The sequence below is a fragment of the Anolis carolinensis genome, chromosome 1 (assembly GCF_035594765.1).
Source record: "Anolis carolinensis isolate JA03-04 chromosome 1, rAnoCar3.1.pri, whole genome shotgun sequence".
NCBI lineage: Eukaryota > Metazoa > Chordata > Lepidosauria > Squamata > Dactyloidae > Anolis > Anolis carolinensis.
In genome coordinates this window covers 37,841,644-37,865,993 of record NC_085841.1, presented here as the reverse complement: position 1 = coordinate 37,865,993, position 24,350 = coordinate 37,841,644, and the positions used below count along the sequence as shown (strand labels likewise).

Here is a 24,350-nt window from a genome sequence, read left to right as displayed (position 1 = left end):
AGTAGTGATTTATTGCAGCTGGCTACTAAAAAGCTGTGCCATAGCCCAGCCCATATTCATTTAGTATTAGAAAAAACTTGGTTATTTCTAGATGTAGGTGTTCTTTTAAATTAAATTCTTCTGATGTGAAATTTAGTGGTCAGCTTCATTTGATCCTGTGTGCTTTTACTGTTTAAAAAAGACTTATATTTCAAGGATGGAAAGGTAAACATTCACCATCCATTTTTCATGACTCTTGTTGCTCTATATATGACTGTACATTTTATAGTTGTCACTTGAACAAATTTACTTTTGGAAATATGGCCTATATTAATGTGTATACCTAGCTCTTGTTCATAGCCCACATATTTCCCCTTCAGCACTTTTGGGGTCTTTTTTTCCTCTGAATATTTTTGGTTTCTTCTTTTGCAATCATATTTTAAAATACATTAAAGGAAACTACTTCAGTAATTTTTCCAACAAAATATAATGTTATGACTGTTGAAAAAAGTGAGTTAAATATCTACCAATACATAGATTTGCTTTTAAAAGATATTTTTCATTACTTCTGTACACAGTGACAGAAGCAGTGAAAAAGAGCTGCTATCTCACATCCGCAGAGAACATCAACTATTGGGCAAAACAGGAATAAATATATACATAAATGTAGAGAGACTTGCTAGAGGCATTTTGAAGACACTCATGTCTCATCATGCAGGCAGCACGTGGATTATGTTTATTGCTACCTACTGACATAACACAACAATATAATCACAGGAAGTGAGAAAGCATATTGTTTTTTGTTGAAGGTGGTGGTATTACTTAGGTAGGTTGCCAGTATAATTACATTGTATAAAACTGCATTAGACAGCGCATAAGGGATAACACCTGTCTCTTGTAAAAAGTATTATGGGATCTTCATTGAAAAGAATTAGTTCAATTGAACGTGCCTTCAAAATGACTGTAGCTGAACAAAACTCACTCTACGTAATTAGCCTCATATCATGGAACTGTAGTCCCTGAGTTACAAACATCCAACTTAAAAATTACTCATAGTTAAGAACGGGAGTGAGACAACAGGAAGTCAGAGAAATTTACCTTTAGGACAGGAAATTAACTCCAGAAAGTGTTATCATGGGAAAAAGATATCTCATCTGAAGCTTTATCACCAATTCTTGTTTCTAAAACAAGCCAATTTTTTCAAAATCCAATTATCACAGGGATAAAAAGTGAGGTGAAATCTTCTGAACAGGGATACAGACAGCAAAACAAACATCACAGAGGTGTGTTGACTCTTACCTATGCTAGTTAAAGCTAATTATATATACAGTATGTGTGTGTACATGTATATATACGATGTGTGTGTGTGTGTGTGTGTGTATGTGTATGTATATATATATATATATATATATATATATATATATTTGTGTGTGACAAATGTCAGTGTGCTGGAAGAAGCGAAGACGATGTGGGAGAAGCGATGTGAATGTCATCAACTCCGCTGGACTGGCTACGTTTATTTATTTATTTCCATCATTTCTATCCCGCCCTTCTCACCCGAAGGGACTCAGGGCGGCTTACAAAACTGGCAGAATTCGATGCCAATATACAACAATACAAAAGAATAAAACATAAGCAATTAAAACAGGTTTAAAATAATACAAAATACTTGAGCCATTCATCCACAAAACCTTGTACAAAAATCTTAGTCCAGACCGAGTCGAAGCCAACAAAACTTATTATTTGAACGCTTGCTCGCATAGCCAGATCTTCACTTTCTTCCTAAAACTCAAAAGGGATGGAGCCTGCCGGATGTCACTAGGGAGGGAGTTCCACAGCCAAGGAGCCACCACTAAGAAAGCCCTGTCTCTCGTCCCCGCCAGCCGCACCTGTGAGGCTGGTGGGACCGAGAGCAGGGCCTCCCCTGAAGATCTTAAATTATGTGGTAGGTCATAGTGCGAGACATGTTCGGATAAGTAAGCTGGGCTGGAACCGTTTAGAGCTTTATAGGCTAAAGCCAGCACTTTGAATTGTGCTCGGTAGCTAATCGGCAGCCAGTGGAGCTGACGTAACAGAGGAGTAGTGCGCTCCCTGTACGCCGCTCCAGTTAACAACCTGGCTGCCTCCCGTTGGACTAATTGAAGCTTCCAAACAGTCTTCAAAAGCAGCCCCACGTAGAGTGCATTGCAGTAGTCTAATCGGGATGTAACAAGAGCACTGTCTCTGCCCGATTATCATCTCCAAAAGCAGTTGCTATACTCCCAATTCAAGAACATGTGGATCAAGGATAGGTCTCCCCAGCCACCTCCTTACCCACCTCCAAGACACTACACTTGGAGGGCCATCATACTCGGACAATGAGGGATCGCATACACACACACACACGGCTGAAGTTACCCTTAAAATGTACCTGTTCCGACTTAACATACAAAATCAACTTAAGAATCTTGCTGGGATAAAGTACCAGGCAGTAGGAATAATGATGGCCCTTCTACTATACAAAACTGCTGTGTCCGTTTGAATTTAGCTGTAATTTCCATACTAGCAGGATACGGGTAGGGACAACTTTAACCAGGAGCAATTTTTTTTGTGAATCATTCCTTTTGGAATGCAAAATAGTTGGGAGTGGCTAAAGGTTCATCTACACTGCCACATAATGCAGTGTAGAGTCGCATTAGCCCATGTGCATCCACACATTATATGTCCCTGTACAAGGGACACCTACAATTCAGGCCCAGTACTTAAAAAAAAACAAAACAAAAAAAAAAAAAACAATTCCAAGTAAAATTTAAAACAGCTGGATCTAGTTTGTTGATATAGTTCCACACAATCCTCTGGAGAGGAGGGTGGGTTTCAGAAGATCATGTGTGGCTGCACCTCAGCATTTACCATTACACAACTAGATATTTATACCATAGATATGCCATACCGTACACTCCAAGTTTATTTATTTCTCGTGTCAGAAGCAAACCGTGGGTACAAGTTGTAATGGATTTCCAAAAATAGAGATTTTTTTAAGAAAAAAGAAAGAAAACTTGGCATTAAGTTCTCCAAGTTCACAAGATAAGAATTACAAGGACACAAGAACAGAAAATATATTGCGGTTGCTGATGTACAAACATAATGTTATTAATTGCTAATTATAAAATTACCTCCCACAACCTGTTGTTCCCTCATTTGTGGCTACTCTGGGGATAATGAAGTTGTAGTCCAATAACCGGCTGAGCAACTTGATGGGGAAGGTTATGTAGGTCAAAGTTTGGTGAATTCAATAAAAAGGAGGGAATGAGACCCAGGAAGAATGGTAAAACAATATATAGTTGCTTCAGTTACATGTTCAGATTGGTATGCTAATCTTTTGCCCTTCTTCCTTTAAGGAAGAGAGATGGTTACAATGGCACCGATATAACCTGGACTCTGGGAAATTCCTGTATTTGACATAAGGGCCAAGATCCTGCATTGAGTTGCTAAGCATAAATGACCTCATGGAAAATTACGCATGAATTGTGCTATGCAACCCTTGGCTGAATGGTAAAATTGTGCCACTGAATCTAGACACAAAATGTGAAATGAGCTATAAAGCATCCATACGCAACGTGAATCCACAGCACATGCATTAATATACAATGTGCATATGATATGCTACTTCAGTTCTGAAAATCTAGTCTGCAAACAGCCATGCAACGTAGGAGAAAAATGTCCAACTTTTTCTGCAGAATTTACAAATGTGCAAGATACTAACAGGATTCAGTCAGGGCATTTGCAATATAGATATGAGCTGCCTGGTATCATTATTTCTTATAGGCTCAGGGTGCATCTATACTGTAGAATTAATGCAGTTTGACACCACTTTAACTATCATGACTAAATGCTATGATACATTGGGAGCTGAAGGTTTACAAGGTCTTTATCCTTCTCTGCGAAAGCGTTCTGGTGCCTCAACAAACTATAGCTCCCATGATTCGATAGTGTGGAGCCATGGCAGTTAAAGTAGTGTCAAACTGCATTAATTCTACTGTATAGATGCACCCAAAGTTGCTCTGTTTATGCTATCTTATGACAGTATTATTTTGCCTTAGAAATACATTTTATTTTTTTAATGCATGACAACCCTTTTTGCAATAACATTAGACAAATTCGTGGAACATGAGGTTGGCAATGGGTATGAGTCATGGCAGCTATATATTACCTCTAGTATCAAAAACAGTATCCTTTTCAGTACCAGTTGCTGGGGAAAATAAATTAGAGGGTGATATTTTGCTTAAGTATTGCTGGTGGATCTCCCAAATATCGCATCACAGTGTTCCCTCACTTATCACAGGGGTTAGGTTCCAGGACCACCCACAATAAGTGAAAATCCGAGAAGTAGGGACGCTAAATTTATTTTAATATTTATACATTATTTTAGTAGTTATACATTATCTTAAGTCTTTATCGACCAATCGTGTATTGATAAATCGCCTCCTTCTCCTCCCGTTGCCGCTTGGACTCCTTTTCTCTCCCTTTGGCTTCTCTTTCCTCTCTTCCTTAGACTGTAAATTGTAATTTTTTATGATTTATAATAGTCTTTTTTAAGTTTACTGAAAAACCGCGAAACAGCGAATCCGCGAAAAGTGAACCACTAAGTAGTGAGGAAACATTGTATAGGAAATGCCATTATAGGAAAATAAACCTTGACTAGATATCCCTTTGTTTGGATCCAGGACAACCAGAGCCACATTTTCATAGGGTGCACCTACACTGATGAATGCAGTCTGATACCACTTTAACTGCCATGGTTCAATGCTATGGAATCATGGAAGCTGTTGTTTGGGGAGGCAACACTCTTTGGCAAAGAAGGCTGGAGACCTTGTAAAACTACAACTCTCCGGATTCCAAATCATTGAGTCATGACAGTTAAAGTGGTGTCAAACTGCATTAATTCTATGGTGTAGCTGTACCCATAGGCCCTGGGCACTCTTGTATTCAACTCCCTTAATTTCCCTAATGTATCATGAAGAACAGATGGCTATAATTCCAAAAACTGTTCCATCGCATTGGACCATGGCAATTCAACTGGTGTCAAACTACATTCATTCTACAGTGTAGATACAAAGACCAGCACATTATGTTTTAGGAGGCTCTGTTGTTCAGAACAGGAAGAATTTGGCCCTTAAAAAGGGACACCATGTAGAACAAAACAGATGTTGGTGTTTCAAACAGGACACAGCTGGCCGACAAATGCCAACATTCCTGCTTGTTGAAATGATGTCCCATTGAGAAGGGGGAAAGACTATGACACAGAACAATGGATTCAAATTGCTGGGCAAGAGATTAGGAAGAACTTCCTGATGGTAAAAGCTGTTCGAACATGGAATATTCTGCCTCTGGATGTTTTTAAGCAGAGGCTGGATGGCCATCAAGGGTGCTTTGATTGTGTATTCCTGCATAGCATGCTGTTGGACTGAATGGCCCTGGTGATGTCTCCCAACTCTATGATTCTATGGTTATTTTTTACATGTGCCATCATTTTAAAAAACATTTAAAAGGCTCCCAGGTAGAGAAAGGGAGGCACTGATGTTGGCATATCCTTCCAGCTCTTCCCTACATGAGCATCTGAGATAAGCAAGGTGAGATAACAACCGGTCAGCCCAACAAACATATATACATACACAGCACATTAAAATAAAATAAAAAGGGTGCAATGAGGGTGTATCTACACTTTAGAATGAATGCAGTTTGATACCACTTTAACTGCCATGGCTCTGTGCTATTGACACTGCAGGCCTTCCTTTAACATCTTCAGTATGAGATCCTGGGAAATATAGTTTGGTGAGGCACGCACATTCATGGGAAGACCCTGAAAAAACTACAACTCCAGTGACCTCATAGAATGGCATTTAAAGTAGAGTCACACTGCATTAATTCCAGTGTAGAAGCACCCCAAGTAGAACCAAAACAATTTTTTTGGTGTTTCAAATCGGATATACCTGGCTGACAACTACAACATTCCTGGTTGTTGAAATCATGCCCCATTTGGGGGGGGGGGGGGAGGAAACTTGTTTTCTTTAAGTTCCTTTAGGTCTTCCTATTTAAAAAAAATTTAATTAAAAAAGGCTCCAGGGAATGAAGAGGAAGAGGATCCTGGTGGAACCTCCTTCTCTGGAGGTTTGTAAGCAGAGGCTGGATGGTCATCTGTCGGGGGTGCTTTGATTGTGCATTCTGGCATGGTAGGATGGGGTTGGACTGGATGGCCCTTGAAGTTTCTTTGAAATCTATTATCAAAAGGGGGAGCCTGGATCATTCAGATGTAACCTCCTTCTCTGAAGATTTGTAAGCAGAGGTGGATGGCCAACTGCTGAGGGTGCTTTGATTGTGCATTCTGGCATGGCAGAACGAGGTTGGACTGGATGGCCCTTGGGGTCTCTTCCAATTCTATAACCAAAACGGGGAGCCAGGATCACTCAGATGCAACCTCCTTCTCTGGAGGTTTGTAAGCAGAGACTGGATGGCCAACTGTCGGGGGTGCTTTGATTGTGCATTCCCGCATGGAAAATGGGGTTGGACCGGATGAACCTTGATGTTTTTTCCAATTCTATGCTCTAAGGGGGGAGCCAGGATGATACAGAGGAACTTCTTTCTCTGGAGGTTTGTAAGCAGAGGCTGAATGGCCATCTGTTGGGAGTGCTTTGCTTGTGCATTTCCGCATGGGAGTATGGAGTTGGACATTCTGACATGGTAGAATGGGGTTGGACTGGATGGCCCTTGGGGGTCTCTTCCAATTCTGTGATGCCAAGTGGGGAGCCAGAATCATACAGGTGGCACGTCTTTCTCTGGAGGTTTGTAAGCAGAGGCTGGATGGCCATCTGTTGGGAGTGCTTTGCTTGTGCATTTCTGCATAGGGAAATGGGGTTGGACATTCTGGCATGGCAGAATGGTGTTGGACTGGATGGCCCTTGGGGGTCTCTTCCAATTCTGTGATGCAAAGAGTGGAGCCAGAATCAAACAGGTGGCACCTCCTTCTCTGGTGGTTTGTAAGCAGGGGCTGGATGGCCATCTGCTGGGAGTGCTTTGATTGTGCAGAATGGGGATGGGCTGGATGGCCTTTCCGACTCTCCGAGGGCCCTAGGCCCGACCCCTCGGTCTCTCCCCTCCCCAGCTGAGGAGCCCCAGGCCGGGCCTGGCGCCGTCAGAGGCGGCCTTTGTGAGGCGGCGTGCGTGCCCGGCCGGCAGGAGGCGCTGCGGAGGCCCTCCCTCGCTCCCTCCCTGGACTGCCCCAAACGGAAGTGAGTGTAGGGGGCAGTATAGGAATTTCCTGTGACGTCCCGGGCCCGGACTCCATTAGGCTGCAGCTCGGCAGAGAAGCCACAACACTGAGCAGAAGCGAGCGGAGAGGGAGGCGGAGGAGGAGGCGGAGGAGTAGGCCAGGCGCGGCGCCTGTCTTCCGGCGCGGATCCCGGGGTGTCCACGAGGGAGGGCCCCCGCCAGCCTTCCCCTCGCCCCTCTCCCCCGCCCCGCTCCCCCCCTCGCCCGACCCCTCCCTCCTCCTCCCCCACCACCACGGCCGCTCTCGGCGAGGAAACTCTGGCCTCCGCGTCCTCCTCCTCCGACTCGGACACCGGCGGAGCCTCCCCGCCACCGCGGAAGAAAGCGCGGCCTTCCCCGGCGGAGGCGGCGGCGGAGGCGGCGGAGGCAGCAGGAGAGCCCGGGGCTTCCGCGGGGAGAGCAGGCCTCGCTTCTTCGTCCCCTCAGGCCGCGGCTGCCCGTCCCCTCAGAGCCCTCTCTGGCGGCACGACTAGCAGCATCAGCGCCGCGGCCATGCAGGCCAACGGGGCGGGAGCCGGGCAACAGCAGCAACAACAACAACAACAGCCACCGCCGTCGTCTTCGTCGCCTCCTCCGCCTCCTCCTCCGCCGCCTCCAGGCCCCGAACTGGGCTGCCTCAGCGCCCAAAACGGCGAGGCCTCCTCGGGCTCTGCGCCCGGGGAGCAGCAGCAGCAACTGGCCCACGCCAACGGGCTCCTCCCGGCGGCCAATAACAACAACAACGGAGGCGGCGGGCCTAGTGTCAACAACGGGGTCTCGGCTCCCGGGGGGTCTACGGCCGAAATGGGGGGAGGAGGAGGAGGAGGAGGCCTGAAGAAGAAGAAGAGGCTCTCGCAGTCCGACGAGGACGTGATCCGGCTCATCGGGCAGCACCTCCACGGCCTGGGCCTCAAGTAAGTGGGGCGAGGGGGACATGGGAAGGGGGCCTGTTTCGCCCCCACGACACATACTCCAACCATGGGGTCACCCACCTTGTTTTTCTGAAAATGCCCCCTCCCTTCTAAGGGCCTTTCCACAGTCATATAACCCAGGATATCAAGGCAAGAAAATCCCAGATCATCTGCTTTGAACTGAGATATTTTGAGCCCACACTGCCATAGTTCAAAGCAGATATTCTGGGATTTTCTGCCTTTTGATTCAGGGTTATATGGCTGTGTGGAAGAGCCCCCCCTCAATATAATCTGAGGGGGTCGACGCCCCTTGGTGAGATCGCCCACCTTTCCCCTGAAATTCCCCTTCCTTCTAGGCCAGGCATGGGCAAACTTGGGCCCTCCAGGTATTTTGGACTTCAACTCCTACAATTCCTAGGAATTGAGGGAGCTGAAGTCCAAAACACCTGGAGGGCCCAAGTTTGTTCATGCCTGTTCTAGGCCATAGAAATTTAAGGCAGGCCTGTTTTTGGGAAGCATTTTATTTGCTCGGATGAAAAATTGTTTACATCGGGGAAAGGCTAACAAATATTACATGCATCTGCTGTTTCGTGGCCTATTCTCACCTAATGTTTTCCCAGCTTTCCCTTTCTCTGCCCCCTCCGTTCTGAAATTTAGGGCAGGCCTCCATTTCTATAGGGAGCGGTGGGGGACATTTTCTTAGCCTGTTATTGCAAAAACACAACATTGACGTGCGGGGAAGAGGCGCAGGGAGGGCCCTCGGTTTTTGCCACTATGTGAAGAGAGAGGATATTTCCAGGCCTCTAGGGCCCCATCTACATCCACCATTTGATGTAGTTTCAAACTGGCCTAGAAAAGAAAGTGGTTTCTCTGTGTGGTATTGCAGCCCAAATGCACAGCGTTGACGTGGGGGGAAGAGGATCTTGGGGGGGGGGGGCTCGGTTTCTGCCACTAATGTGAAGGGAGAGGATATTTTCAGGCCTCTAGGGCCCCATCTACATCTACCATTTGATGTAGTTTCAAACCGGCCTTGAAAAAAAAAGTGGTTTCTCTGTATGGATGTTTACCTAGGAAATTCTGGAACCAGTTTGAGGCCCGGATGGTGATTACAGAAACCAGGGAGCACTGATGCGTATTAAGGGCTTGTTAACCTTTAGTTGTCTGCTCCCCTCCCCGCACAATTCAAACTGCATTAAATGGTCAGTGTAAACAGGGCCCAGGTTTCTGCTGTTGAGAATAATAGCCCAGGCTGACTTGTTTATTTTAGGACCTATTGAATGCCCAAAGGAGGGAAGCCAACAATTTTGAGTGTGATGTGGATGTTGATCCACATTTTGCTATGGGAGGAGCCATTCCTGTCAAGGATTATGCTGTCATAGCTTAATATCAGAGAGAGAGAGAGAGCGTGGCAGGCAGAGATAAATCCAGGAAAAAGGACGTGAAACCACAGGGCCAATTTTTTCAGGCCTAGTCTAGTCTTAACTTCCTACTGAGAAAACAGGTAGATCTTCAGTCATCCATGACAGTATGGAGGCCGAGCAGCATATTATTAAAGCTGAATTGATGGAACTGATAAAAATTGGCCTTTGAGCACAATAGTGTGTGGAAATCTTTGTCTAGTGAGCCCAAAACATCAGTACATTTGATGAAAGAAAATAATAATAAATCAACATATAGAGAGGCCTGTATTTATCTGGTTTGTAAAGTCTGTATTTGGGCAATCTGGATTGACAGTACAGTATGCTGAAATGTAGTCTGGTTATTTCTGAGAGCATACAAATATACTGTGTACTTAAAAAATTAATGTCAGATGCGTTGACTCCTTGGTAGCTTGCAGCACTGCAGTACTCTGAGCTGAGTAATCAGCACGCAGCTGGGGTGGGGGAGGAGAAAAGCAAATAAATACAGGACATCAGTAATTGGAGTTAGCAAAACAAACCTGACATAATGCAATGTAATGGTACCTGCATGAATACTGAGATTTTACGATGGGTCTCTGTACATATATAGTGTGTCCTTGGAAAACTAAGGCCCCTTGTGCTATAGTTGAGAGCTTGTGTCATGATGAGAATGGATTGGTTTTAATTAACTTAGGACACAAAATAAGCACACCAGTGACACAAGGCAAGTTTATAGCAGCAGCAGGCAACGGCTCGTGACTTTTCATAGAGCACACCATAGTAAATGTTCTATTTTTAGTTGTAAAAACTAGTGGGGGGTGTTGTAGGTTTTATAGATTGGCTTGCTTATTTTATTAAGTATTCAACCTAATAGGCTATTAACACGAAGGCAGGAGAATGTATTGGTAAGGAATAACCCAGCGATCAACACATCAGCTGATTAACTCCATAAATTCCAAAAATAGACCTATTTGTGAGCTACTGTTTTTTTTAAAAAAAAATGAGCAAAACACAAAACAGCTGCTAAAACAGTTGTTTTTATAGAACAAATATTTTCTTTGATTATCAAAATAATTGAGGAAATATATTGTCTTTGTAGAATTTATAGTCCATATGTAACTTGTGGATTTCAGGGCATGAATTTGGACATGTCTATATCCTGAGTTGCTGAGATTTATTATTAAATGTTAGATATTTAATTTTTTTCTTAAGATGAAACAACGTTTTTCACATATTTTAATCTGTGGCTACTATGGATGATGACTTCACCATAAGAATAAGATTGGTCAGTTATTTTTTTCATACTGTACCTCTCTCCTGCAGCCAGACTGTTGATCTTCTCATGCAAGAGTCAGGATGTCGTTTAGAACATCCTTCTGCCACCAAGTTCCGCAATCATGTCATGGAAGGAGAATGGGATAAGGTAATTGAAGAGATACAGGACTGCCTAATTATATCTAGGGTTATGGTCTTATGCACTATTGTTTGAGAATAAACCCATTGAATTCAGCAAGCCTTAATTCTGACTAAACTTACAGGTCTGAGGTACATTTTTGTAGATTATGTGGTCTATTTTGTGTGGTGTGTTTTGCAATCTTTAGCTTATCTTTTCCTCCCCTCTTTTTGTTTTTAAAAACTGCTGCTTATAGGCTGAGAACGACCTGAATGAACTTAAGCCTTTAGTACACTCTCCTCATGCAATTGTGGTAAGAAACTTTTCAACTAATTCAACTAAAATCACTATAGCAATGTGTGTGTTTGTGTCTTTGTTTATTTTAGTTTGGTTATGCATGTTATAGAAGTGGTTATGTTTGAAATAATGATAATGCATGTTGCTGTGAAATAATTGAACTAAAAAACCTAAAAATATCAATATAAGTGGAGTGTTATATGGTTTCTGGGCTGTATGGCCATGTTCTGGCAGCATTTTCTCCTGATGTAGCGCTTGCATCTATGGCGGGCATCTCCAGATGATCTGATGGTCTGATGATCCTCTGAAGATGACAGCCACCGATGTAAAGGAAACGTCAAGAGAAAATGCTTTTAGAACATGACTATACAACCACACAACACTCCAGTGATTCCGGCTGTGAAAGCCTTCGACAATACATCATTATAAGTGCTTCGCACTGGGAATACCTATGTCTGAACATCCTACTGTGACCAGTACAGGCTTTTATAGGACCAACGTCCTTATTGTAAATTGAGAACATATATGTATATGTGTTATACTGTTTAACATGCAGCCAAGACAAGTTTATTGTTTTTAGTTTAATTTATTCTTAAACAAAATCATTCTACCTTTGTTTGTGGGAGTGCAAACAATAATACTTCTATAGTTTCAGTACAGGTATATCAAACGTAGGTCCCTCTTAGTAATTTTCAATTTTAAGCAGATCTGTCTTGTGGCAAGTTGAGATCTTGTAATTCAGGGGTCCCCAAACTAAGGCCCGGGGGCCACATGCGGCCCATCGAAGCCATTTATCCAGCCCCTGCGACGGCAGCTCCCTCCTCTGCCAAGGAAGGTGCGTGCGGCTCAGGGTAGGAGGAAAAGGCGCGCACCTTTCCTGTCTCCTCCTTCGCCTGGTGTGTGCCTTCCAAAACTTTGCTCGTTTATAATGGTATTTTAATTATTATTTCATTAATATTAATTATTAAGGGTTGCACTGCTTTGCTAGTGCTTTTGGTGCACAAAGGCAGAAGGAGGTTGGACTAAATGGCCCAAGGGGTCTCTTCCAACCCTCTTTATTATTTTTATTATGATTATGATTAACATTGAGGCTGTATTTATGCCTGTTTTGTTTTGTTTTTGTTTTTTTACTTCAAAATAAGATACAGTAGAGTCTCACTTATCCAAGCTAAACGGGCCGGCAGAAGCTTGAATGAGCGAATATCTTGGATAATAAGGAGAGATTAAGGAAAAGCCTATTAAACATCAAATTAGGTTATGATTTTACAAATTAAGCACCAAAACATGTTTTACAACAAATTTGACAGAAAAAGCAGTTCAATACGCAGTAATGTTATGTAGTAATTACTGTATTTACGAATTTAGCACCAAAATATCATGATATATTGAAAACATTGACTACAAAAATGGCTTGGATAATCCAGAACCTTGGATAAGCGAAGCTTGGATAAGTGAGACTCTACTGTATGTGCAATGTGCACTGCATAGGAATTTGTTCATAGGTTGTTTTTTAAAAAAAACCCTATAAGTCTGGCCCTCCAATGGTCTGAGGGACCGTGAACTGGCCCCCTGTTTAAAAAGTTTGGGGACCCCTGTTGTATTTCATCTGTATTTGCATTTTAACTAATTTATTGGTTACATGCACATGTGTGCAAGCATGCAAATGTAGAAATAATGTGTATTAAAGTAAAGATAATAAGAAATACCTCCTTAGTACTTCTTTCCTCCATATTTTTTATACATTGTTCTGTATTGTCATTACAATGTTTCCCTCACTTATTCTAATGGAAAATATGGCACTGCTTTTGAAGTTACTATCAAAACAGTACAAACGGAGCTGGTGTCTACTTAGCTTTCTTCTGGATGACTTACTTGTTGTCAAAAGGTTATTTTTCTAGTTCTCTTTTCCAAACCTCTCCCCCACCAGACAAGAGATGAAGTGTAGAAAAGTGATGTTTTGTTAAACTTCAATTGCAGTCTGAAAGTGTTTTTTTGTTCTTTTACTCAGGTCAAAGTCTGACTTTGTCCAAACATTGATTTCTTCTCATGCTGGATACCTGATAATACAACAGTTAGCACATTTTAAAAGATCAATAACTAATAGTAGAAACCCCCAACTCAGTTTGTTTTGTATATAAAAACTTATCTATGAATCTTATTTGGAGCTCAGATCAGGAGATACCATTGAAACCAGTTCAAAATAAACTGTTCTCTAATGTAAAAAGTTTTTAGACATATCCTTGCTGTACTTCTGAAAATGAAAACAAAGGTGGTATTCTGTCAAATTAGAATTCTTCTTCGTATCCTTAAAATATGAGCAGTGGGGGATAGAGGTGTTCAAAATCATATCTGCTTGGGACATTAGCTGGCTATAATAACTTGAGCATTTAAAAAAATTCCAAAGCATTTTGCAGAAAATTTTGACAGATCTGGAAAAAACATTTCAGAGATGGTTGAAATATTTTTCTTGGTGGTAAACTTTGGCTCTTAGGGAGGAACTTTGAAAGTGACTCCTTTAATGGGAAAGGTTTTGAGAAATTTAGAAAAACCTGGTTTTAGAAATTATAGCACAAATCCAATGTTAATTCTAACCAGAGCAGACTCATTGAATCACCAGAAATTGAAGTATTGATTTACTAAATTCTCACCAATTCATTGTCCTTAGTACTAGGAATTCTTTAATGTCATCTCAAAGACATTTAGTGATAAAATTCCAGGTGCCCATAAATGATAATAGAATACATTAGGCTATTCATATCTTCTAGGATTTGGTTCCAGAACCAACACATCCTGTGGATTCCAAAATACATGGTTACTCATGGTGTAGTAAAAAAAGGTGTTCCCTATGTAAAATGGCAAAATCAAGGATTCTTTTTTGGAATTCTTTCTCTCTCCATGGATTTTGTATCCATGGATTCAATTAATCATCTCTTGAATAGCTGACGCAGCTATGAATCTGAGTGTTTTTTCTTGTGCCTTTCTTTAAACAGTCCAGTAACATAGTTCTTTTGGCCAAATAAGAATCAATGCTGGAATAAAGAGGCCTACACAATCAATTCTCCTTGTAAAGCTATATTTAGAAGTTGTATCCTTTTCTCTTACAGACATATCATCCAAACGACTAAGGGCACCTATATTAAACATATGTTCCACCTTTCCTTGCTTACTCAAAATTAATATGGGAAACCCGACTCAGATTTTCTTGTTTTTTAAAAGATCACAGCGTTTCTAATAGAGGTTTAGCTCTGTGTATATTAAAGTCTTAAAAAAGGAATTCTATAATAGGCTTGATCACAGAGAAGTCCAATTTTAAGATACTGATCAAAATATATCACTTAATAATTTATTTATAAATTATGTGGATTTGGGAAGATGTAGGCATTTTGGGGTTGTGTTTATTTAGAAATCCTGGTGAAACTTGATGGATCTTCTTCCAAGTAAGTATGAATGGGGTTACAGCTTGAAATATTTAAGTCAGTACTTCAGATTGTATCAGAAGTCAAAACTAGCATTCATTCCATATTCTGCTTTGTGAGTGTACACTCGTAAAAAAAATCCAGAAATGTTGAAACCATGAAGAATACAGCACCAGGAGCTATTATCTGATACTGAAGATTGTCGTATTCCTGTTGCATAATCTTTAAAAATAATTTTGCAGAGTTAATATATGAGTACTTTATCTTAAACAATTTATGTAATTGTTTGTTACTTATATTGGTTTTAACTGTCATACTTTTTTTGTTTTGGGCTTGGCCCCATATTAGCCGCCCCGAGTCCCTTCAGGGAGATGGTGGCGGGATAGAAAAATAAAGTATTATTATTATTATTCATCCTAGAAACAAAAATATCCATCTTTTTTCTCTCAAGAAAAACATCTTAAGAGAAAACAAGAAAAAACTTTTTTCCTTCAATTATTTTCCTGGCCATCACATATTTTGAACGGTTTTGAACAGTGATTTTGAATGGTTAAGAGAAGTCTTGAATAGAGCTCATCACAAGAAGAAAATGAAAGTGTTGTTACTTCCTCAATTAATAAAAGTTTGGGCATAGCAATTTTTGGGGCATAATGAACAATTAATCCTAAATAAAGAATTTTAGGACCAAATGAACAAATTAGTCTTAAATGAAGAAATAATCCTTGCAATCCTGCACAGTGATGGTATAAATTACTCCATGCAATACCCAAGTCACCAGTGCTCACCACTGCCTAGGCATCAGTAATGCCTTGTTTAGACTAGAGACTAGAGAAAGGTCTAAAAAAATCAATCACTGTTTTTTCACTGACCTCTGCGCAGAACTTCTCAGTGAAGGCCACAAACAGTCATTAAGGCTATGAGGCTCCTGCCTGCACTAGTTTGTTGAATGAATAGGAGCAGGCTGTGTGCTAGAGTTAGAGTAGTGCATGGATTTGTGATCTGGAATTAATCACCTGTTGGGAAGATTTCACTAGCTACTTGGACTTGTTTGAATATAGCAATATTTCATTTTTAAGTTATCACATTGCAATTGAAAATGTATACAGTATTTCCTCACTACTTCGCGGTTCACTTTTCGCAGATTTGCTGTTTTGCGGTTTTTCAGTAAACTCTAAAATAATATTATAAATCCTAAAAAATTACAATTTACAGCCTAAGGAAGGGAGGAAGGAGAAGCCAAAGGGAGAGAAAAGGCGCCCAAGTGGCAACAGGAGGAGAATGAGGCAATTTATCAACACATGATTGGTTGATAAAGACTTAAAATAGTACATAACTACTAAAATAATGTATAAATATTAAAATAAATATAGTGTCCCTACTTCGCAGATTTTCACTTATTGCGGATCGTCCTGGAACGTAACCCCTGTGATAAGTGAGGGAACACTGTAATACCATTTTAGAAAAGGAATTAGAACATTTTGTATTGCACACTTAGGAAATTAAGTATTGTACCACATGTAGGCCTGTGAAATTGTTCACTGTGGTATTTGTCTTTAACATGGCTGAACTGAGAGCTCATCTGAGGCCATGCCTGAATTTCATTTTCCAAGACAGTTAATTGAACTATAATAATAGGAGTTTTACTGTTGTCAACACATCTTCATAATTTCATCTTCTTAAATCCATCCGTGTTTTATATTTAATAAATCCAATAACTTTTGACAAATGGAAAAAATATTTTAAAATGAAAGCATTATACTTTGAGTTGGTATTTTACAGAAATATGTAAATTGCAATCCAGGTTAATGCAGAGTAACCCGTAAATCAAGTACAATAGGCTATAACAAGTCTGAAAGGCACAAGGGGACAATTGCCAAGGTAAACTTAGTTATTTGCCTAATCTCTCTCTAATTTTGCATCTTTGTTCATATATAACTGTACCAATAGCTTTTTGAGTTCTGTAGAAGTGGGTTACTTGGGAATGTTATTGGATAGATTCAAATTCTTTGTCACAATTGAGCTATCCCAGTTTTTGCTTATGAAGGCTTAGTTATGGGGGAGTTCTGCAGTTCTTCCCTATGCATTTTGGCACATTATGGGAGGCTTTGCATTTCCTCGGAGTATCTATTTATTTGTGTGACTGTGGCCCTTCTAGGTCTCCTGTGGTGGTCGTATTATGTGCTCCTAAACCCTGACGGTCATTTGCCGTATCAATGAAGCATACTGGAGAGAGGTGTAGGCTGAAATAATTTTACAGTCAGTTTTTGAAATGGAAATATTTTTAACATCTTTTCCCACCATTTTTAAAGTGAACAGTGAAAACATCAGTATGTTTATTTAATTACTCAAATGTTCATGGGGGCATGAGTTTATATTATGTTTGTAGGTGGATTTTTTGATGAGGGAAGCTTTCCTTTTACTTCAAAGGACAGTCTTTCTCTTTGGTGTGTGGGAGTGTATGAAGCCATCATTTCTGAACTCTATTTGTCAGTGTTAATACCTTAACTGAGCAGATGTGAGCTAAAGAATCCATGATTGTCTTACATTACCTTTCACCGTTTTCACCCTTTGTGTTGTATGATCCTGATAAAAAGATTTAAGTGATTTGAGAAGCTACACACAGTGATAAGTTAGAAGGCACAGAAAAGGCCGTTTATATTGAGACCTTAGAATAATAAAATCATGTAATAATAAGAGTTGGTAGAAACCACATGGGCCATCTAGTCCAACCCCTGCCATGCAGTAAAGCACAATCAAAGCAGTCTCGAGAGATGGCCATCCAGCCTCTGTTTAAAGGCTTTTAAGGAAGGAGCTTTCAGTATTTGAATGGCATGCGCCTTTTGTAATTTTCTGGTATTTTGAAAAGCAAATGACAAAACAAAATAGGTCCGTGAATATCCATAGGTGTCTACAGACCCTTAAAGGATATCCTTTAACACACAAAAGAGCATAGATAATGAAACCTTGAAAGTTTTGATACGGAATTTTGGATACCTCACAAAAGGGTGCAACACATTAGAGGTATACAATATACAGACTTCTCCTTTTCAGCGGATAGACTTTAATCAGAATTATTTTCTATGTTATATTTTACATCATAACTCAGCAGTACAGGGTGGGCAACTTTGGTGGGCCTGAAAGCCATAGTTTTCTGTACATCAGGCATGGGCAAACCAGCTGTTAGGAATTGTGAGAATCAAAGTTCAAAATGCCTGAAGGGCCAAAGTTTGCCTATGCCTGCTTTACACCATCATTGTGTAATGCTGTCACCATTCCCCTTTCTTTTGTGTGCAGTCATACCGAAATAATTTCTTCCTGTAGAGAGCAACTAAAAACTTCTAGAATTGCTCATTGCAGTCATGTCCAAAATTGCAGTTGGCATCTTCCTACTTAGTTCTTTTCTGGCAGTTGTGTGAGAAGCAGCTTCATAGTATAATTTGCAGCAGCACACATGCAGCCTCCTTTAACAGGCTTTGCTGTTTTCTTTACGTTTTAGTCAGAATATGGACTTTGTATCTCTGCAGTAAGAAGAGAAAGCTTGTATTACAGTTTTGACCACTTGCTTTTGAACCCATGTATATATGTATTCAGATGTTTTTTCACACCGTCTTACTCAGATTTTTGAATTTTAGTATGGTAGGCTTTACCATTATGATCTAAATTTAAATACCCCCCTACAATCAAGGACACAGGGAATGGAATACAAAAGACTGTTGCATCATGCTAGCTTGGTTCCTCAACTTATTGAAAGCAGGAGTCAGGTAAGTTCATGAATCGTGATGACATCAGCTGCTGTCTGTCAGGAATGTAGCCATGCAAGGTCCTCCCAAGTCCAGCACTACAATAGATTTCCTGTTTTCCAATACATATGTTATCCAAACAAATAAATACATAAATTAATTGTGTTAACAATTGAAATCACATCTAGTTAGAACTGACTAGAGCATTTTACAGGACCTAGAAGCGTAATGCAAAATCTCAGGTTATTCCTTGTCACTGCAGAACTCATGGCTATATAACGACAGGAAAGCAGTTTTCTCTGTAGCGCTCTGTATACATTCAGCTATTAAGCAAGAACATTTTCCTGTTGATATATAAGACACATCTACGAGATGACCGCTTACTGTGAAGGGCACCTGAATCAACTTCATGGTGGCAAGGATCTGATCTGGAGTAATGTGGGGCAAGGCCACCTTGACTTGGCTTTGACATGTGTCAAACAGTTGAAGGTACAGTAGAGTCCCAGTTATCCGAGATAAAGGGGCGGGCCCAATCTCGGATAACCGGAACTGCTCGGATTGCCAGGAGGCCCTATTATCCCTCCTGGCAATCCGGTGTAGGGAGCGCTACTGGCTATCAACACTCACAGGCACTTCCCAAGGGGCGAGGGCTCGCCAAGCGAGGTCTCCCCAGATCTCCTTCGGCCAGGCCCTTGCTGGAGGAAAGAGTTTCCTCCAGCAAGGGCCTGGCCGAGGAAAACCTGTTTCCTCGTTTCTCTGAGGGACAGGCCCGTCCTGGAGCAGGGGCCTGTCCCTCCGAGAAATGCTGAGCACGCCCCGGATCTCCCTTGGCCAGGCTCTTGCTAGAGGAAAGTTTCCTCCAGCAATGGCCTGGCCGAGGGAGATCTGGGGAGATGTCCCTAGGCGAGCCCTCGCCCCTTGGGAAGCACCCCACAAGCGCTGCTGCAGCAGTGATCCAGGGGCACTTCTGGGGAGCTTCCTCCTCCCTCTCCTCAAGCTCCCTTCACTCGAGAGAAGGAGAGGGAGGGGGAGGGGTGCCCCCGGCAGCCCCTCGGATAATACGACTCTTAGTGAACTGGAACTCAGTTAATTAGGACTCTACTGTAGCTCCGAATTCTGCCCAGTGTTGGCACAACCTGTGACTTTGACCCATGTAAACAGTTGGGCTGGTTTTGAAACAGAATCAGCTGCGAATGCTTACACAGCCTTCCTAGGCGTGGGCAGCCTGGGGAAATGAGATGAATGAATGAATAAATAAATAAATAAACTTTATTTTTAACTCGCCCTCTCTCCCCAAGGGGACTCAGGAAGGCAGAGATGGTGAGATGGCCCTTACCATCATCTCCTATTCTTGTTGCAGTAGTTTGATTATTAGTAATAATAATTCATTTTTATCCCCCATTTCTCCTGTGGCTGGGATTCAAAGTGGCATACAATTGTTAAAAAACAGAAATTACATAAAATACACATTCAACTAGACGTCACAAGTTTCTGGGTACAACATGAGTCCTGTGTTTACTTGTCACCTGCAGTGGTGCTGACCGAGTTGATTGGAGAGGAGGGCCTATTTCCCCTTCCCTCATTGCCCAGGCTGACATCACTGTAGGCTTTGCTCTTGCAGACCATATTGACAAGGGGAATGTGAGAAGAACGGAATGGCTGGTCATTTGGCAATGCCAAACAGATTTGAGACCCCCCTGTTGTATGCCATGCCAGGATAAGGAGTCAGTGCAGATCTACCTGAAGTGTCTGGTACTTTCTGGAATGAGCTGATTTTTTGATACATCAACATCTTTATGTGATAAAAAATAAAATGTCTAAGGTTAGAGTTTTAAAAATGGTGGATCAGTTAAATTTACATAAAATTGTATATCAGAAAGGGCAATACTTTGAAGCAAACATATTTGATGATGCATATATAAATTGTCATCAGTTCCTCATGTACATACATTAAAATGAGACACTGAAAATACTTTAGTTGTAGAATGATAAATACATGTTCTGTTCTGATCTAAATTATTTATTTATTTACAGTATTTATATTCTGCCCTTCTCACCCCGAAGGGGACTCAGGGTGGATCACAATGTGCACATATAATGGCAAACATTCAATGCCATTTAAACATAGAGACAGAGACGCAGAGGCAATTTAACATTCTCCAGATTCCAGCTTCCTGAGGGAATGCTCAATTCCAGCCACAGGGGGAGCAGCTGCTTCATCATCCACTGTGGCACCTTGATGGATACTTCCTCATTCCAAACGGGAGCTGGACGAGTTTTATGGCATCGTAAATTAGTTAAATTTGCCTCTCCGCAGAGCGGTACCTAAATTCCTACTTGATGAATGCAACTATCTTTTGGTTGCTTAGGTCAACAATGAGCAGGGGCTATTTTTTATTTTAATTGTGGGGTGCTCACTCCGGCAAGGGCTGGCCTCGAACTCACAACCTCTTGGTCAGAGTGATTTATTGCAGCTGGCTACTTAACCAGCTGCGCCACAGCCCGGCCCCAAATCCAATCTCTTTTCCAACTGGAATAGGTTCTTCTTCCACAAAAGGAAATGGTTTACGGTAATTTAATTTTAAATAAATATGAAAGTGTAGACACTTAAAATAATGAATTCAGTAGGGAAAAATGAGATTGCATTATCAGTGGGTTGGCTCAATATTAAAAGCCATAAACCCGAGTTGGCAGGAGATGAGCAGACTTGTAATAAAAAGGTTTCTTCAGGGGGTCTCATTTGTAGAGTTGTCATAAGTTGATGTGATGGCTTATGACATCAGCATTATCATGTCTGAATTACGATTCTTAAAAACTGAAATTTATCCAGCCTGTGTTTAGTTTAAATATTCTCACTTCCCCAATCCACTATATTTATGGACACTGGTCTTGCTGTGGTTTCAGTGATGAAAGGACAGTGCTGACTTCACATGTTGTTTTGTAACAATATGACTTTCTTATGAGTGTGATATGAAAAAAGTGAGTGTGAAGCCTGATGCTATGGTGCTATTCCCCCTCCCCCACCTGCCAGATTTAGAAGATGTGGTGCTTTATTCCAAAGTTGTGGAAGGTCCTGATTATTCAGTGGCAAGAAATAGTGTGCATGTCTTTCAAGGTCTAGCTGTGACGCTTAAAATATGAGGTATAGTCCTGGACTTGCTTCAGAGTAAGCTGTTTCTCTGATTTCTGGCTAGCTGTGTTTCAGAGGAAGAATTGGCTTGACGTTTTGAGGTTTTCATTCTTTAACTGTACACATTCAGAAGCAGTTGTCTCCTTGGTTTTGATATCTTGTTTTGTCTGACAAAACCCCAGGTCTATAGATTCAAAAACATATGCCATGCGCAATGCCTTCTAGTCCTGACATGGGAATAGAGAGAGGTCTGAAAATAGCTTTGAAATCATAGTCAGCTGCTATGGATATTAGGTTGTTCATATTGAATAGTTCGACTCACAAAAGGAGAAGACCCTCCCTCCCCAAACCTTAGATGTGATGAAGAGGTTTAGTGGAACTTTAGGAACAGTATGGTTGTTGGGAGTAATGGAAAATAAATTAGGAGAGATAGCCTCCCTGCCTCTTCCACAAGTAGCAATTCTGTTAGCTTGCTGGTCATTTCACAAACAGAAGACCTTTCTGTTCTTGGAACACACTGATTTTGGATAGTAACGTACCACAGTCCAGTTGGTCAGCATAATATGTTTAAAACTATAGCTAACAGAAATAGGTTGCTCTGTTCTGTTTTTTTTGTTTGTTTTTGTTTTTGCTTTGCTAGAGCAAAGTATGTAAGGCGATGCCTTTTTGTTTTTACTGAGTCAGTAACTGGGGGGAAAAACTGTTATATAAAGTTGATCAGTTTCATCACCAAGAGTCACAATGTAAACACTGTGGGAGTTGAAAGGCTGTTGGTTATAGTTTATGTGTCACCAGTACATAAATTGGAGAAGTTAGCTTTGATGAATTATGCAATTTTTTTAAAATCTGGAGGTATTGTAGGTTAGTAGATTTTGAGTAGAAATAGAGGATAGTATCTTATATTTAAAACTGAATTACTAGTGCGATGCAGCTGTTTGCTTTGAAAACTCAGAAAATTAGCAAATTGTGCTTTTTTGTTTCTAGTTCAATTCTGATTCTAGTTCAGCTGATTGTATTTTAATAACTGTGCTATTGAGATGTTTGGAAAACATTTATTGAAGTACTTGAGTGATAAATTCTGAAATACTAGAACAAACAAGGTGAAGAGGGAAATAATTATTTCCAACAATCAAAATGGGAATGCCATATTCAGATACAGTAGAGTCTCACTTATCCAACACTGACTTATTCAACATTCTGGATTATCCAACACATTTTTGTAGTCAATGTTTTCAAAACATTGTGATATTTTGGTGCTAAATTCGTAAATACTGTAATTACTACATAGCATTACTGCGTATTAAACTACTTTTTCTGTCAAATCTATATATATAAAAGGGTAATGAAATTTCGGCCTAGGACAAAACAACAAAAAACTACACATCCCAGAAACACTAAACTTTGCAGCACAACCCCTCATCCATGCCTCTACGTTCATACAACAAAAAGAAAAGAAAAATAAAGTCCTAATTTGAGGGAGAGGAATAATTGTTTTTATCCAATTGCTGCCAGTTAGAAGGCTAAGCTCCACCTACTTGGTCTCCTAGCAACCCACTCAGTCCAGGGGACAGGCAGAGTTAGGCCTCACTTAGGCCTCTTCCACACTGCCTATAAAATACAGATTATCAGATTAGAACTGGATTATATGGCAGTGTAGACTCAAGGCCCTTCCACACAGCTATATAACCCATTTATAATCTTATATTATCTGCTTTGCACTGGATTATCTTGACTTCACACTACCATATAATCCACTTCAGTGTGCATTTTATACAGCTGTGAAGAAGGGGCCTCATATAATCCAGTTCTAAGCAGATAATATAAGATTATAAATATACAGTAGAGTCTCACTTATCCAACATAAACAGGCCAGCAGAAGGTTGGATAAGTGAATATGTTGGATAATAAGAAGGGATTCAACTACCACCAATTCCTCAATACTTTATTTCCTATACCACCATACTTTGCCACAGCAACGCGTGGCCGGGCATAGCTAGTTTGTTGTATAAAATGATGTTTTGGTGCTTAATTTGTAAAATCATAACCTAATTTGATGTTTAATAGGCTTTTCCTTAATCCCTTCTTATTCTCCAACATATTCACTTATCCAACGTTCTGCCGGCCCGTTTATGTTGGATAAGTGAGACTCTACTGTATTAGGTTATTTTCACTGTATATGAGAATTAAATATATCATTATATTTATGTATACAGTGTATTCTCATGCCTCATATTTTCCTCATTCATCCCTCTCTCTTCTCATTAGATTTCCTTCCATGTAAACCTGAGGTGAACAATCTCTAAGTTATGGGTCTTTACAGATTGCCAAAAATAGCCCAAAATGAAACAAAATCTATTTCTGGTTTTGAAAAACTATGTCCTGTGTGCTCTTTGAAGGGATAATAGTTGTTCCTGAAGGCCTCTAAGAAAGAAAATTTGCACTTTAAAAAGGGGGCGGGGTCAAGGGGGTCATGGAGACATCAAAAACAGCCTTGGCAGCTGTATGTCATCATATTAGTATACATTAACCTCTAAATACATTTGGAAACTGGAATTTGTGTTTACCTGCTACTGGATAATGTGTCATATAGCTATAATGTTGTGTTGTTAATGTCACATTACTGCCCCTTGACTTTCAACAACCATTGCTGAATATTTTCTTTTTCTCCCTTATCTTACATTTGCAAACATGTTAGTATTTGGCCATAGCTATTAAGAACAGATATAATATACTAAATGTTTCAAGATCAATTCACCAGTCATCACCCATGTTGTTTTCCATGAACGTTGCTTGCTGCTAA

At 40.8% G+C, this 24,350-nt stretch overlaps 1 protein-coding gene across 1 annotated transcript in view; it reads left to right on the top strand.

Annotated features, from left to right (window-relative positions):
- Positions 1-24,350, top strand: part of wdr26 (WD repeat domain 26) — a 52,150-nt gene that overhangs the window by 3,966 nt on the left and 23,834 nt on the right. Inside the window, exons 2-4 of the mRNA XM_062968292.1 lie at positions 7,337-8,177; positions 10,898-10,997; positions 11,224-11,280. Of these exons, the coding sequence (XP_062824362.1) occupies positions 7,337-8,177; positions 10,898-10,997; positions 11,224-11,280 (998 nt within the window). The remainder of the gene's footprint in view (positions 1-7,336; positions 8,178-10,897; positions 10,998-11,223; positions 11,281-24,350) is intronic.